Source organism: Kryptolebias marmoratus, linkage group LG10 (assembly GCF_001649575.2).
Source record: "Kryptolebias marmoratus isolate JLee-2015 linkage group LG10, ASM164957v2, whole genome shotgun sequence".
Lineage (NCBI taxonomy): Eukaryota > Metazoa > Chordata > Actinopteri > Cyprinodontiformes > Rivulidae > Kryptolebias > Kryptolebias marmoratus.
Genome location: NC_051439.1, coordinates 16902861 through 16917682, shown reverse-complemented (window position 1 = coordinate 16917682; position 14822 = coordinate 16902861). Strand labels below are relative to the sequence as shown.

General features: G+C 39.3%; 1 protein-coding gene across 1 annotated transcript in view; it reads right to left on the bottom strand.

Annotated features, from left to right (window-relative positions):
* The window catches only part of LOC108236660 (connector enhancer of kinase suppressor of ras 3), a 40311-nt gene that overhangs the window by 5139 nt on the left and 20350 nt on the right, over positions 1–14822 (bottom strand). The window contains exons 5-18 of the mRNA XM_017417486.3: positions 14670–14711; positions 13716–13835; positions 13448–13507; positions 12770–12838; positions 12536–12682; positions 11129–11253; positions 10089–10276; positions 9897–9983; positions 9568–9818; positions 6805–6842; positions 5673–5715; positions 1637–1690; positions 1253–1292; positions 612–781 (exon numbers count right to left, since the gene is read on the bottom strand). Coding sequence (XP_017272975.1) covers positions 612–781; positions 1253–1292; positions 1637–1690; positions 5673–5715; positions 6805–6842; positions 9568–9818; positions 9897–9983; positions 10089–10276; positions 11129–11253; positions 12536–12682; positions 12770–12838; positions 13448–13507; positions 13716–13835; positions 14670–14711 — 1434 coding nt within the window. The remainder of the gene's footprint in view (positions 1–611; positions 782–1252; positions 1293–1636; positions 1691–5672; positions 5716–6804; positions 6843–9567; positions 9819–9896; positions 9984–10088; positions 10277–11128; positions 11254–12535; positions 12683–12769; positions 12839–13447; positions 13508–13715; positions 13836–14669; positions 14712–14822) is intronic.

The following is a 14822-nucleotide window of genomic DNA, read 5'->3' as shown; positions in this document are numbered from 1 at the left end:
AGCTCAATATCTGTGAAATCTACTGAGTTCTAGTCATTTTAATGTTGGCTAATACTGATCAGCTGTGGCAGCCATCTTGAATGGGACTGCCACTAAAAGTTAATCAGTTGTAGATGTACATCCAGTGATTACTCTCTGAAAATTTTATTGAAAACGTCCAGTGGTTTGTGAGATATTTTGCTAACAGATGGACAAGTACTCACACTGCCTTTTGCCGGTGGGTGATAATAAATGTGGTCACCAGTGGTTCAGTTAATCCTTGCAACAAACTACTGAGGCTCTGTGTGTTTAGAACAATCTGCCTTTTGGTTTTCATCCTGTCATTGGTTTAGTTACCAATTAAAACTCAAACAACTGGCATTATTTCAAAGATCAACTCAGAGAAAGCAGCAGAAAATACTACAATCGGTCAACCATTTTGTCAAAACAGAAGAAAACTGACAGTAGTAAAACAGATTAACAGCCTGCACAATGGGGAAACTGAGACCAATAAATCTTTTGCTGAACGTTTGATGTAATTCTTTGTATTTCAGGGTTTGTTCAGGTACATCTGCACCTGGCACGTGTTTTTATGTTACACAGATGAACTGATAAAGTAGTATTTTACTCACCAACTGATTGGTGTACCAGTACAGGGCAGTTTTCTTCAGAACAAACCAGTATTTCTTCCATTTGATGCCCAGGAAGCCTTTGCTCTCCTTCTTCCTGTACAGCCAGCCCTGGTGATCCGGGTGACCCAGATCTTTGACCGACACACGTCTCCTGCTCATTGTACCATCGCCTATGCACAAAAAACAAATGCGTAAGTGCACAGAGAACTTGTCCGCTTTGTTCTAAGCAGATGCAGAAAGAGCTGGAGCAAAACATCACAACACCGCAAAAAAAAACTAAACATTTCTTTTGGAGTTAATCTAGGTCACAGAGCTTGATTGATAATTAAATCGCTTCTAAAAATAACACTGAAACAACCCGTGAAACGCTTCGAAACTGGCTGCTCTGAAGGCCAGTGTTCCATTAACCCTACCTGATGTGGTTATAAAGTAGGTGCCATGAAAACCAAAGTTGGCCCCTCAGAGGAGAAGAGAGATGCAGCAGAGAGGCAGAACGAAGAAGAAGTAAAGCGAAAGTAACAGTGGCTTGTCTAAAAACCCTCTGTATACATTAATTGCCCTGCCACTTCACGCACACCCACTGGTGGTCTAAAGTACAGCTGCGGGCGGTTGTACACACAAAGTAACAAGTGCTGGCTTACCTCCTCGGCTCTTCCTCTTTGATTTGTGTCGCAGGGAGACCTTTAGGAGAGGAGAACAACCGGAGAAAACTGTCAGACTCTACAGCCGAGAAAAACAGGTCACCTCGAACATCCTGTTTCTCACACACATCGTCTTTATTTACTTTACGCCTATGATTTTAGTCTCTTTAAATTCTTAACTCTCTCTCTGCCTGCATGTGAATTTTAAAATATAGAAGATAAAAACAGAAAAAGAGAACAGACAGGCGTCCACCCTGTACTGAAGTCTAGCAGAACGTATCAAACTTAGTCAGCACAAAATAGGAGAAGCAGAAGTATCGCCTCTGTGAATGTAAATGGCACTAAAAAAAACCAACAAAAAAATAAAAAAAAGTTAGGACTTACAGGGTTGTAGTCATCGGCAGCCATTAAAGGCGTCACAGATATGGGGAAGGCAGCCTGTAGAGTGAAACCAGACGAAAAACCTCAACAGATTTGTAGGTTGACAGTATCGCTACAGACAAATAATCCGTCCAAAAAGGATTTTGTCCTCCTTTCTGCGGGAGGAAGTGGCATCATAAACAGACACACAGGCAATGATTTTTTTTTTTTCAAATCTGCTTGTGCTGAGAGAAAGAGACATACGTGTTGAGTTTCACCATCTCTGTAAGAGGAAGTTGAGTCAGAAAGAAGGGCTAAAAACTTAAAAAATCTCCTCACAAACAGCACTGACACACTGTTGGTCACCGATGGTCCCATATTTCACTGTCAGTGGTCTCAGACTCTGTGACACATAAATTGAGTAAATGGGGGAATCTCAAAAAACTTGACGAAATTTCTCTGCAGTGCCTCGGTGTTTTAGCTTTTTAAAACACATTAGTTGCTGCGTAATGTCCGAAATTCACAGAGACATTGAGAAATCCACTGCCTTTATTGACTAACTTCCTCTGCATATAAGAGTTCCTTATTTCTAAAGTTTAAAAGCTGCCAGAGGGAAGAAAAAAAAACCCACACATATATTTAACAAGCCAATGCTTGCCAAATCAATCAGATGACCTGGTAGAGTTCACACCAACTTTGAAATATATCCTCTCGTCTATTTCTGTAGCCGTGAGAAAACTGCACCAGAAAAAGTGTCAATAAATGTAACATCCACGCAGTTAGTCCTCAGGTTTCCTGCAGCTCTTCTTATTTACTTACAATGCGTGAACGTCCCAACGGAAAGAATTTGGGTTTTGAAACTTTCTATTACCAACCTGATGGTAATAGAGGTAAGAGAGGTTAGATGGGAGCCTGCAGCAGTGCTTTTTTCCTACTTTCTATTACCAACCTGATGGTAATAGAAAGTAGGAAAAAAGCACTGCTGCAGGCTCCCATCTAACCTCTCTTTCATAACACAAGCGCATCATTTGCATTCCGGGTGTCTGAGTTAGAGAACGTGTAAATAATCACCACAATAACCACAGCTCAGAACTTAAAGTTTCTGCATCTGTTTGGTAACCAACTTCCTGACATATTTTTTTTCAGATCCGAAAAGTCAAATGCATTTTAACTTTACCCTCCAAACAAAGTCATCAGAACTACCCCAAGACTTAAAAATTACTTTAAATCCTGACAAAATTTAAATTATGTTTTATCTATGTTGTTTATCTTCACTGTTTACAGCGTGTCTGGGGGCGGGGCTTATTAATTGCACCAAATTAAACTTTATTGATTATCATTAAGGCTGACAAACGTGTAACTTCCTGTCAAAAATATTTAGAAAATATCCAGAAAATTGTGACAGTCAAATCACAAATATGAAACACGTTTTCCTACATGTTAAATATACAAACAAATCCATGTTTGTCCTGATTATCTGCAAAGCTAGCCTCATGTTGTGGTCTGCTACAAGTCCAAAAAAGTAAACAAATACGGAAAATTGTAATGTTTTAACTCGTTATCAATAAAACAGCTACTATACCTGCCACCACTGTCTCAGTGAACGTAGTTTGCTCCGAACACTTTGCTCAAAGCTCAACCAAACCTCAGCGAACATTTTCAACACCAAGAAGCCCCAAAGAAAAAACTCGGCTGGTCTCAGGTGAATTCAAGGCCTTTCTGGGTGACGTTACCTTTTAAAATTCAGAGGGTACCACCTCTCTCTGTTTGTTTATTTTTTATTTTATTTTTATTTTTTATTTTATTCTTAACACAGTCAAAACACAAGAGGGTTTTTTTGTGTTTGTTTGTTTTTCTATTCAGATAAAATGAATGTTTTTCCTCTCGGCTAGAACTCGCAGTTAGCGTTTTTTACCACTAGATGTCGCCAAATTACCACAATGTAGACTCTTTCAGAGCCACTAAAATGAGATCTTAAAACTACACTTTTTTTGTAACACAAGCTGAGTTTTTTACACTTTTGAAAAATGCCATTACAATAAAAGCATGATTTAATGAAGTTCACATTAAAATAAGATCAGTTACTGGATAAGAAATGTCTTCTGCTTCTTCAATGAGGCTTATCAGTGGTTGAAAATCAACATTAGTGCATAAAAATCAGATAAACGTTTCAGTAAAATAATCCTCTTCCAAACTGCATTTAAATGACTTCAATCCAAATAAGTAAAAACAACTGTCAATAAAACAATGTGTAAGAAATTAATATTATCACTTTCACACATATTCTTTTTTATCTACAACATTAAAACAAACAAACAAAAAGGTTTTTGCTCTGAATTTAAAATAAGCAAAACTACAGGTTTAACATGTGGTATGTTCAACAGCACACAAGAAGTGTTATTTTTAGTAAAAAATGTGTACGTATTCAAAACTTCCAAGTTCAGTTTTTGATGTAAATAAAAAAGAACTACATTAAAATTAAAATATAACTTATTACAAATATTATGTTACAGCGCACACTGGGGCCTTTTAACAGAGTTGGGAGCAGGATTGCAGCCACAGCATCTCTCCTCGAGCTGAGATGTTTTGGGCTACAGTGGTGGAAGTGAGGTAATCTTATCTGCGACTCGTGTCAAAGACGTCCAGGATTCACAGGAGAGCAGATTAGTCACACCATCCATCTCCCACCATTATTCATGCACAGAACTGACATGCCACTTAGCTGATCCCCCCACCCCACCACCCAGAAACTGAATGCACGTGTGTGTGTGTGTGTGTGTGTGAGGGGACAAACAGAGCTTTGATTCAGCAGGCGAAACTCACATGATGCAAAAGGGGGAAGGGAGCGGGAATAATATCCAGTTCTAGCTTGGAGGCTGCATGATGCCCCTCACCTGCTGTTTGGTGGTAACTAACTGTCCATTTAAGCTGCCACTGATCTCAGCCCCACAGACAGAACCACACACACATACTTCAGTTATTTAAAACAGAACCCAGGGACATTTTCCTTGATTCTTTCTTCTATATATAGACTGGGACTAAGTTAAGGTTATTATAAATGATGCTGAAAAAGTCACAAATGGATCTTAATTCTTTACGAATGTGATTTTCTCACTTGCTGACTAAATGTCTAATCCATCTGCTCCTGGTGGAGGTGTATGGGTTCCATGGGCGTTCAGTTTCTGTGAGTGCAGTTCTCAGTCTGCTCTCCTGGTCATTTCATTTCCACGTCTGCCAAAAGCAAAAGGGTGCGAGATCGATTTTCTACCCGAGGAACGTTCAGCACGACCACGTCACGCACAATCTGCTGCTTTTTACTTCTGTGTAATCACGCTGACACTTGCTTATTGGTGTTAAACACAAAGCAAAAAAAAAGAAGCAAAGATTGCACTAACAAAAACTATGATATGATATCAATTTCACCCAGTGATGATGCACATTAAACCAACAGATCCCCATTTTATCAGTCTAAAGGATTATGAGGTCAATATAAAACACATTTCAATGACATTATTCTACATTAAGGAGAGAGTTTTCACAAATAAAAACCAATCAGAATAAGTGGACACATTTGTAGTCTTTAGTTTGCCCTGTTCTGGGATTTTTGCCCATGTGACATAAAATTCAACATTATCATTCCAAGTTTCTTTCAATACAGTTTTTATTTTAGTAGATCTTTCTTTTACTTTTTAATATTTTATTGACATGACTTCTGTACTTTTTATTGAAGCACTTTTGTTGCCATGTTTTCCAACAGAGAAGTATATTTAGTCAAGCAGAAGTATGTTGAGAATGAAAACTACCCACAAGAGACAGGTTATGTTTCTTTGGTTTGGTTTGTGTGTGTGTGTGTGTGTGTGTGTGTGTGTTTCTCACAGAGCTTTAATCTTGTTTTATCTCTGTGTTAAATGTAATGGGCTTGTAATTGAGGCTCTCGATTTCACTGCCTCTTGTAAAAGGCTGAGGCCAGAGACATTCCTCAGACAGCAAAGAGTAGTTCGCAAATTTACACTAATTTAAGCAGATAATGACACAGATGGGTGGATGATCGGCTACTTACGGCTTGAGAGAAGGACCAAGATCGGAAATGTGGTTGATTGTATCTGCAGGAACAAGAAATAAAAAAAAAGCTCATTCGTGGTTTGAAACTCAACAAATTATGCCAGTCTGGACTTTCCAGTAAACTTTCTCATACACTAGGGAGGTTTCATCTTATTTGTAAGCACCAATTACATTTATCTCTGCTACAATCTGGCTAAATATTTGTGGAGGCATTTTAAAAGTTGGCATTTAGTTCCTGCAAAGTTGTTTTTTGTTGTTCTCCACCGGTCTGAAAGATTTCTTTTTCCTTTTAAGTGTTTCGTCCTGTTTTATGACTGAGAACTGCGGGAGCTTTTTGCAGAACTTTAACAGGTTCTTTTCACAAATCGGCCCCGTAAAGTGCATGTGACAACTAATTAAATCCGCTGTCAGTCAAAGCCCATTTCATGCCACTTGTCTGTAACCGCCACCAGCGATGAGTCACCTGCCTTCCTATGAGATTTACCATGGCGTATTCCAAATGTGAGTAATTTGTTTTGATTGAGCGTGGAACGGGCCGGATGTGATGAGCTTGCGTGCAGCACTTAGAATAGAACAGCCAGGGACAGATGAGGAGAGGTTTGTGCAATCCATTTAGTCATTGATTACAGCGTTAATGTGGGGAGCCACAACTGCTCAGCCAGAGACCCCGGGGCCAAGGCTGAGATGGGAACTGCAATCCTTACCCAGTGCCACATTTCACAGCAGGATGGGGTTATTTATGATCGAAAGCTCAGAAGAATCAAGTTTTGTCATAAGATTGGTATTTCTGAAGATTCTCTGGCAGAGGAAGGAGTCTCAGGGGTGGATTTACACATTGGTGCGTGGGACATGTTGGAAACTGGAGGTCTTGAGAGATAAATAAATCCTAAATTGAATGACAATTTCTTTTATCCTGAAGAAAAATAACCACAAGTAATCTGAACAAGTTTCTGTCTTTGTGACATATTTTAAGTACATTTTCCATGATCATAAAAAGCACCCCACCCTTGACCTTCGGCTTGTTTTAAAAAGACTGCACAGCCCGCTGACTGTCACTCCCACCCACCCCGCTCCTGTTTCTCATCTGAGCTACACGTTAAATTATGTGCGACAGAAGCAGAGAAACTTACCGGTTTAGGAAGTCACTGCTAGAGAACCAGTCAGGTCCCTGCGATACATAAAGAAATGTTAAATCATGCAAGCTGGAAGGCTCGGTTTGATGGAAACTTATAAATCATTCAACTTCTTCTTTTAGATTCATTTTTTATTATCCCTGAATGATGCTGCATTTCTTATTTTCTGCTACAAAAAAATAAATATCTCTTTTCTAAATTACATTCCAGTAGCCTAAAAGTAAGGAGACTGTGAAATCTAAGCAATTGAAAGTATATATTATTTTAAACCATTTTTAGACCCTAGGAGACAACAAACCAAATGTTGACAAATGTTTTTCTTTTTTTTTTAATTATATACTACTTTTTAATTTGATACTAGCAAGTTAGACTAGCTTAAAGGAAAATTAGAAAATAAATATATGTTGTTTTAGATGGAGAAACCTAGAATTAATAAGGTTAACTGGTGATAGATAAGCAACATAATTTAGTATAAGAAGCTGGTGTTCTGTTAGGAAGGGGTTCACCACCTCATGAGGGTTGGCAAAAACCTCAACCCTTTAGCAATAACTTCTGTTAACATAAAAAATACCAATAATCTTGTAAATTCCATATTTTGCTAACTGTAAGCTGATCAGCCCTGCTCTTAAACAAACAACTTTAAAGTGCACTGGCTAAGGCTCACTGCTAACAGCTATTATCAGTTCATCTGGATCAATAAACACAGAAAATGTAGAAAATGTAAACATGATCCAGAAATAGCGATTGGGTCCTTTAAATTCAGTTTTGGACAAAAAATGAGTGCTATTTACATTCAGGGCATTTTCACAGTCCTGGTTTTTGATCTGTTAACAGTTACTAATAATCAAACTTTTACACGTGCACAAACTAGCAGAAACTGAGCTCATCATTCCCATGCAACCATTTGTGTGATGTGCAGGCATTAAATGTTAGTGGTTAGCAAACGTTATGCAGTAGGTCTGACAGAGCACAGGTAGTATTTAAGCAGACCACAGGTTTTCAGAAAGTGCAAATTAAGAGAGTGCCGCGGGGCGACTACAGCTCAGCAAGCAAGGGCAGAGCAAGACATGGAAACACCAAGAGAAGGAGAGAAAAGAGTCTCCTTACAAACATCACATGCATGCGCTGAGAAAACAAAGGGCAAAGAGGTGAGCGGTGGGTCATTTTTAATGATGGTCAGAACTTTAGTTTTATGGTGAAAGGTGTTGATCTTCTGCAGAGAAACATTTGTCAAATAAATGGAAGGCAAGGTAACTCTAAGCTGCTGTTTAAATGTTTAAAAACACAACATATGTGCAGGGAAAAGATCCTCTGACAGAAAACCTGCTTTGGCCATATGTTCCCCCAGCTGGAAATTAAATTTCATCAAAGCAAGAAGCAGTTACATAAGCATTACCATCTGAGAGACAAAAAAAAGGTAACTTGACATCAGCTATCCAATTTCACCACATGCCTAAAAAACAGAAGCAGCAGCATTTGCCTCAAAGTTCAAACCAGAGTCTATTCCTACATTTAGCCACAGGGAGGAAATTATTAATGGCCAAACTTGTTTTCACTTACAAATGGCCATTTTAAGTTTGTACGCCGATATAGGGATGAGAGTTTGGCAATTCAGACTTCAGAGTTTAAAAATAAAAAGGAATTGCTTCATTATGGAGGCACATTTGGCAATCATTCAACACGCACTGACAAAATAAAGACAATACAAAAGTTCAATGAAATGAACTACGATTTTTAATAAAAAGCTTTGCAAATTTTACAAAAGGCAGAAAAAGCAACAACAGACACTTCCCGTAGTTTATTAAATAATACTGTCATTCTGTCTTTTGTGATCTTTCTATAGCACAAACTGTCAGAAAGTGATTTGACCTGTGTGTCCTAAAAGAATAATTCAAAACACTGGTTTTAAAATGCCAGTTTTTACCATCAATATGTATACCAAAGGCCTTTATTGGAGAAAAAAAAACTGAAACACAAGATATAAAAGTTCACTACAGAGTGCATAGCCTTAAAACATGCACACAAATTTACTAGTGAGAAGATGTAAACATCTTTTGACCAAAAAAACAAAAAAAGAATGCAGCACAGTTGCATAAAGTGACTACAAATCTTATGCATAGCTTACAAGAGGCAACCAGTGGCAGACTGTGATGGAAGTAACTGATGATAGAAATTCAACTCGAGGAAAAAAAAATCAATTAAAAGCAGTTTCACTAAAAAAACAAAACAAAAAAATCACTTGCTTTTTATTTTAAAACTTATTGGAAATAAAAACCAAAGCACATAACGGAGAAACTTACTTCAGTATTTGAAGCATTAAATATGTGTACCAGAAACATCTTGAAAATGAAAACAATGACATAACTTATTATGTATACAGAGGTCCGTAAAGAGCAGACAAAGCCATAGTCTCCTAATCCTAAACCTGTTCTCTTCAGCCTGCAGCTTGCAGTCAGAGATGAGGATTGTGGGCAGTGTTAAACACATGATGACTTAATGTAGTGAGTACAACAGAAGCAGGTTTGATTGAGGAGGAGCTGTAGTTGCTAGTAGTAGTTGCTAGTAGCAGTAACACCAGGGAAATATGGAGGTTTGGGGAGGAGGGGGAGAGAGGAATGTGAGAAAGCCCGAAGCTGCCAAAACCAGCTGGCCGTTAACTATCAAAGGCACTGAGGAAGGACACAGGACAGGAACAGGAAGCCCCGCACAGGAAGCACATCATCAGTGAGTCAATAGCTTAAGCCGCGTGATCCAACTGACCAGTAGTGAGCGTTCTGCCGGCGCCCGCTTTGAGATGGGGGTCATGGCGGCCTTTTTCGTGTCTTCCTGGTAGGGGATGGTGGCGCTGTTGTGGAGGTCTGAGTTGGAGTAGTAGCGGCTGCCTCGGATGTGGTCCACTCGGATGAGATGGCGCTCCGCTGCCGGCCTGTAGGGCGAAGATACTGATGGGACCTCTTCAGCGATGGTGGGGATCCGCTCATTACTCAGGTATCTGTAGAGGAGGTCCTCACCTAACACAAAGAGACAGATGTTTTTTTTAATTTAAAGAGAAAAAAAAGTTGTAATCTAAAACTAAAAACAAAACATACCTTTCCTGCCTTGTGCCCAAGGCTTGGCATATGTATCAGCTATTTTAACACATGTATCTGCTGGCATTGACAGTGGCCGTGGCTTACCTTGAGACATAAAGTTTATATTTGTTAACAGATTCCTTTTAGGAACAGTCTGACTCAGTATGTGTAACAGGAATAATGAAGATTATTTGATGAGGGGCTACTGACCACGTGAAGGCTTATTTTCCCTCATTCTGGGCTGCATCACGTTGGCTTCAATAGGACAACCTGAGCTCAACTTGTCAAAATCAGTGTCGGAGATGCGTTTTCTGCTCTCCTGGTCCAGGAAGAAGTTGGGTGACTCGGAGCCCTTTGGTCTTTTACTGATGCTGGATATGGAATCTGTTGCCATCTCTCTGTTCGCAGGAACAAATGTTCAGTTATTGATCACAGCATTACAGTAAAAAATATCAAGTTTTTGCAAACAAGTAATGTTATTGGCCTCAGAATATGTGGCTTGAAACGTTTGTCTTATGGGCGTGTTCTCTGGAGGTGTAACATAAAACTGTTGAATAATACAGGCTATCGTGGAACTGGTGGAAGAAGAGTGGGCTGAAGATGAGCAATGGGAGGATGGGGAGAGCTGCTGACGTGACTGAAGCCCACTGATTATCCATCAGCTGCACGTCTGACTAATGAAAGCCAGCAGGAGACCTCTGTCCATCTTTGCTGTAAGTTCTTCGAGTTGTACATTTAATGCTCTATTTTTACAAAACCTAAACTTTTAGAGCTCAGCTTTTCCAATAAAATCAAGCCACATTAAAGTGTTCATAAACTGGCAGTCCTAGGGCCATATTTGTCCCGTGAACACATCGAATACGGTCCACAAAATATGAAACTATTTTGAAAAAATTACACATAATTCGAAACTGGAGTCACTTGTAACCCAGCCCAGGAAGAAATGAAGAAGTAATAGTATTTTAGCCAATCAAAGTGTCTGTTTACTGAACTCCCAAATTAGTGAGTTGCTGCAAGAAAATAATGAAAATACTGCAAAATAAAAATAAAATATGTGTGATGGCGGAACAGACATGTCATAGTTACCAGAAACATGGCTAATCAAAGGCTGAACCAAGCTTTGTCTTAGAAAGAAAAGTTTTTTATGATCTTTGTGTGGCTGGTACCAATCGATTCAAACCTGTACTGTTCGGGACCCCTGCTCTACATTATTAAATAATAGAGGTTGTGAAAAAGATCAGATGGCTCACCTTGGGGTGTATGGCATCAAAGGGGGAGGGGGAATGTACAAGTCTAAGATAGCTGGCTTCTCCTTTTTGGTTGATCCATTAGCTGAACCACAGGGGGACTGGGCTCTGATCAGAGAGGAATTATTCTGGAGAAAAAACAACAACAACAAACAGCTATTAGTAAATGCATCAATCCATTCTCCAAGACCACAGGGTCCAGTCCTCAGTAGCCTACAGCATCCATGTTATCACTCTCAGTCCTGGTTTCTGGCTGCAGTTTCTTCAACCTCAAATATGACTCGCTAGCCAATGGGAGGAGTTCACCATAAGTGATGAGATATTTAGTGCTTGTGTGCGTCTGAGTATAAATTTTCTTGTTTGAGGTATGGAAAGATTGTAATTGAAGTCCAAAATAGCCTGTGAGATGTTCGCTCGCTCACCACAGTTATGTTTCCCAACTCTCAACGACATCATGTCCGCTAAATATTTGACTTTTATCTACTGCAGTTCTCAGAGCTAAAATAGCACAGCTGTTGGGCCAACCTAGAGAATGATATATTAATGCCAAACTAAACATTTGAAGAGGCCTTTTCTTCTTTTTCTGTCTGAGTTACAATCACATGCAAAAGCTGTAAGTGGTTTACTTTTGGATCCAGGTGATTTCTGTGAGTCTCTGTTTTGACTGGAGCCTCATTATCACAGATAAGCCAATATGGCAAATATATCTTGGAGTACTTGTTAGAACAGATACTAGTGTACATGGCCTCCATTGTTTCCAGAACCTCTGTTGTTTGAAGATCTTGGCTGCGGTCTTATCTCCTCTCATCATCCCTTCTCAGGTTATAAAACAGGTTACGCATGACTGCACTGTTGCAACCTGGAAGTCTAAGTTTACAGCGGGATAATTGACTCTCAATCTGTTAAAAAGAGACTCTAGTGTAAAAATACGCATAAAACACCAACTTCAGTTCAATGTGATCAGTATAGTGCATATAACATTTATTCAGTTATTTAACTTTAGAGCAAAAATATTTACCAGCTGCCTTCTTTAATCACCGGATGTTTTGTCATGACAAAAAAGAAATAAAGATTAACCCAAGTATATTACTTTATGCTCCACTGGCTTTTTTAATGGCAACATCTGGGTCGTTTGTGCCTAATAAAGCCAATAGACTACAGACTGGCAGCTTTATCTTGGAGACATCATGACATCATGGGAATTCGTTCCCGTCTTTTGTTGTGCCTCAAGATAAAGCTCAATGGTGTATTCAGTTCAGCCAGCAGCACTTTCAGGGTGGCTCTGTCTAAACTTGTTCATATGGGACCAACTCCCTAAAAACCCAATAATTGATTGTCAGTGATTATACTGTACAGGCTTTTGCAGTTTTTTGAAGGATGAAAGAGAGAAGCGTGTATGGGAGTGTGTACCTGAGGTACAGGAGGCTTCCAGCGCATGTTCTTAAGGGGGGCAGGGGTGAAACCACCAGTGCTGGTGGGCCTCTTCTTAAGTAGTAGAACCACACCTTTGGGGTCCTCCCTCAACTTAAAAACAAGGTTTTTCAGCTGCCAGCCAACCTGGTTAAAACAGTTTGAGCACACATTAAATAATACTCTCAATTAGTACTCTATTTAGAACTAAGCAGCATAAAATGAGATTCCTACCACAGTCTGCTGGTTGACTTGTATCACCTCATCACCAGCATGGATCTTCCTTGACAGATCTGCAGGAGACTAAAGAACAAAAATAGGTCGTGATGACTACTGTCAGAAAACTCTGCACACAAATTACTTTTAGAAAAACTGTAATTTTTGACCGTCCTACACATTTCCTACTGTTTTCTTAAGAAACAACACTCAAAAATTGTGGAAAAACTGCCTATTTCTAAGTATGAATCTCAGCAGAATTGTTTCTCATATCACACAGATGCCAAACAGGATTAACGTGTCATTATTGCTGATGATTCAGGTCCTGATTCACGTTAAGGCACAGGAGGCGTGAAGGCAGGACTGTAGCAGTGACGCTTGTGCGTTAGTCACAGACAGGTTGTCTCCGTGTGGGTAAAAGATCAGTTTTTTTCTTTTTTTTGTGGTGGTTGTTTGTTATATTTGCTGTCATGTTTAGTAAAGAAACAAGCAATTCCCTTTACAGATGAGTAGTTCTTAACTCCTTAAGATTTTGCACTTTATGGTACCCACAGTGGAGAAGGAGGAGGAGGAGGAGGAGGAAGAAGAGTGTTTGTTCTGCTGATATCAGGAGCTGTTTTAAGACTGCAGCTAAATTATTCTTTTCATGGAGAGAAGCTGATTGTATTCTTTTAAAGTTTCTTCTGTCATACTTACATGTTCTGTGGTTCCAGTGATGACATGTAAACCGTCATACGTAGACTTGATGTACATTCCCTAGTTTATAAAAAAAACAAAAAAAACACAATGTTCCCAGAAAGGGATAAAAGTAAGACAGAGAAAGTGGGGGCAACAATTTAACACGCATTTCATGCATTCCTGGTGAAAATATCCAACGAGGAGAGCAGGTTTTGGATTTAACAAGTGGGAAAATTCAGAAAAAAAATTGAAAAGAAAAGAAAAGAAAAATGTGAGCATTCCTCACCAGTCCCTCGCCTGGCTTGATGTCAGTCAGCTGGACTTCCTCCAAGCATGCAGACTGGCTCATGAGGGGGTCAGATGTGGTTCTCACGGTCTGATCACAGATATTGTTCAAAACCTTAGACTGCAGAAGAAAACAACAAAACAAAATGTATTAATAATTACACAACAATGTGCAGGACTTTAATAAACTCATCGCTATTATGACAAGTAAAAATAAATCCTCTAATAAAGTGTTATGCCAATTCTAACCAGTAGATAGTGTCTGTTTTAGTTGGGGTACACTGCCACTCATGAAGCTAATCATCTTACTGATTGTGTACATGCCTCTCTGTCTGTTAGTGCTCACATTAATAATTAATGGGCTAACAGGAACTATTAGTGTGTCGTGTGGGACACACCCTGAGGACACACCCCTTCCATAGTCTTTTACTCCTTTAAGGATAAAACCTGTAATTTGTCAGAATTAGAGAGGAGCTGTGACACATGCACTTTGTTTTCAACCAATATTGATTACTTTTGGAGAAAATCTTAAAAATCACTGGTGAAAACAAATTTCCAAAAAATTCCAAACGCAGCAGAAAGAAAGAAGCAGGTTAAAAAAAGATGGAGTGTAAAAGAAGAAAACAAGATCTGTGAAGGGAAATGACAGGGAAAAAAACAAGGGGCAAATACTGTGCTTTGGTTGTTGAAACCAACTCGAGGAAGCCTGATTTAAGCCCAAAGAGTGTTAGCGACAGGAAACACTGATTGATGGTTGGGGCGGATTAGACCCGCCCCCTCTACTGGCGATCCTATGGACCTGTCTGCTCTCTTCACTCAGAAAACGACCTTGTTGCTGAAAGCGTGCCACACAATCTCTATGTTAAAAGACACTGAAGCTTTTATCTATGAGATCTTCTGGGTCTCATATAGTTTAGATTACATGAATTTATGGAATGAGATACAGCATACTTACAACTTCAAGGATCTTTTCTTCCATCTCGTAAACGCTGCAGTCCTGTTGCATGGGAGACAGTGATGACAGATTAGACATGTGTGCAGTAAACAAGGGAAGAGAAAGAAGGTATTCAATGGCTAGAGGGGAAAAAAGTATAGGGGTTAGGTTAAG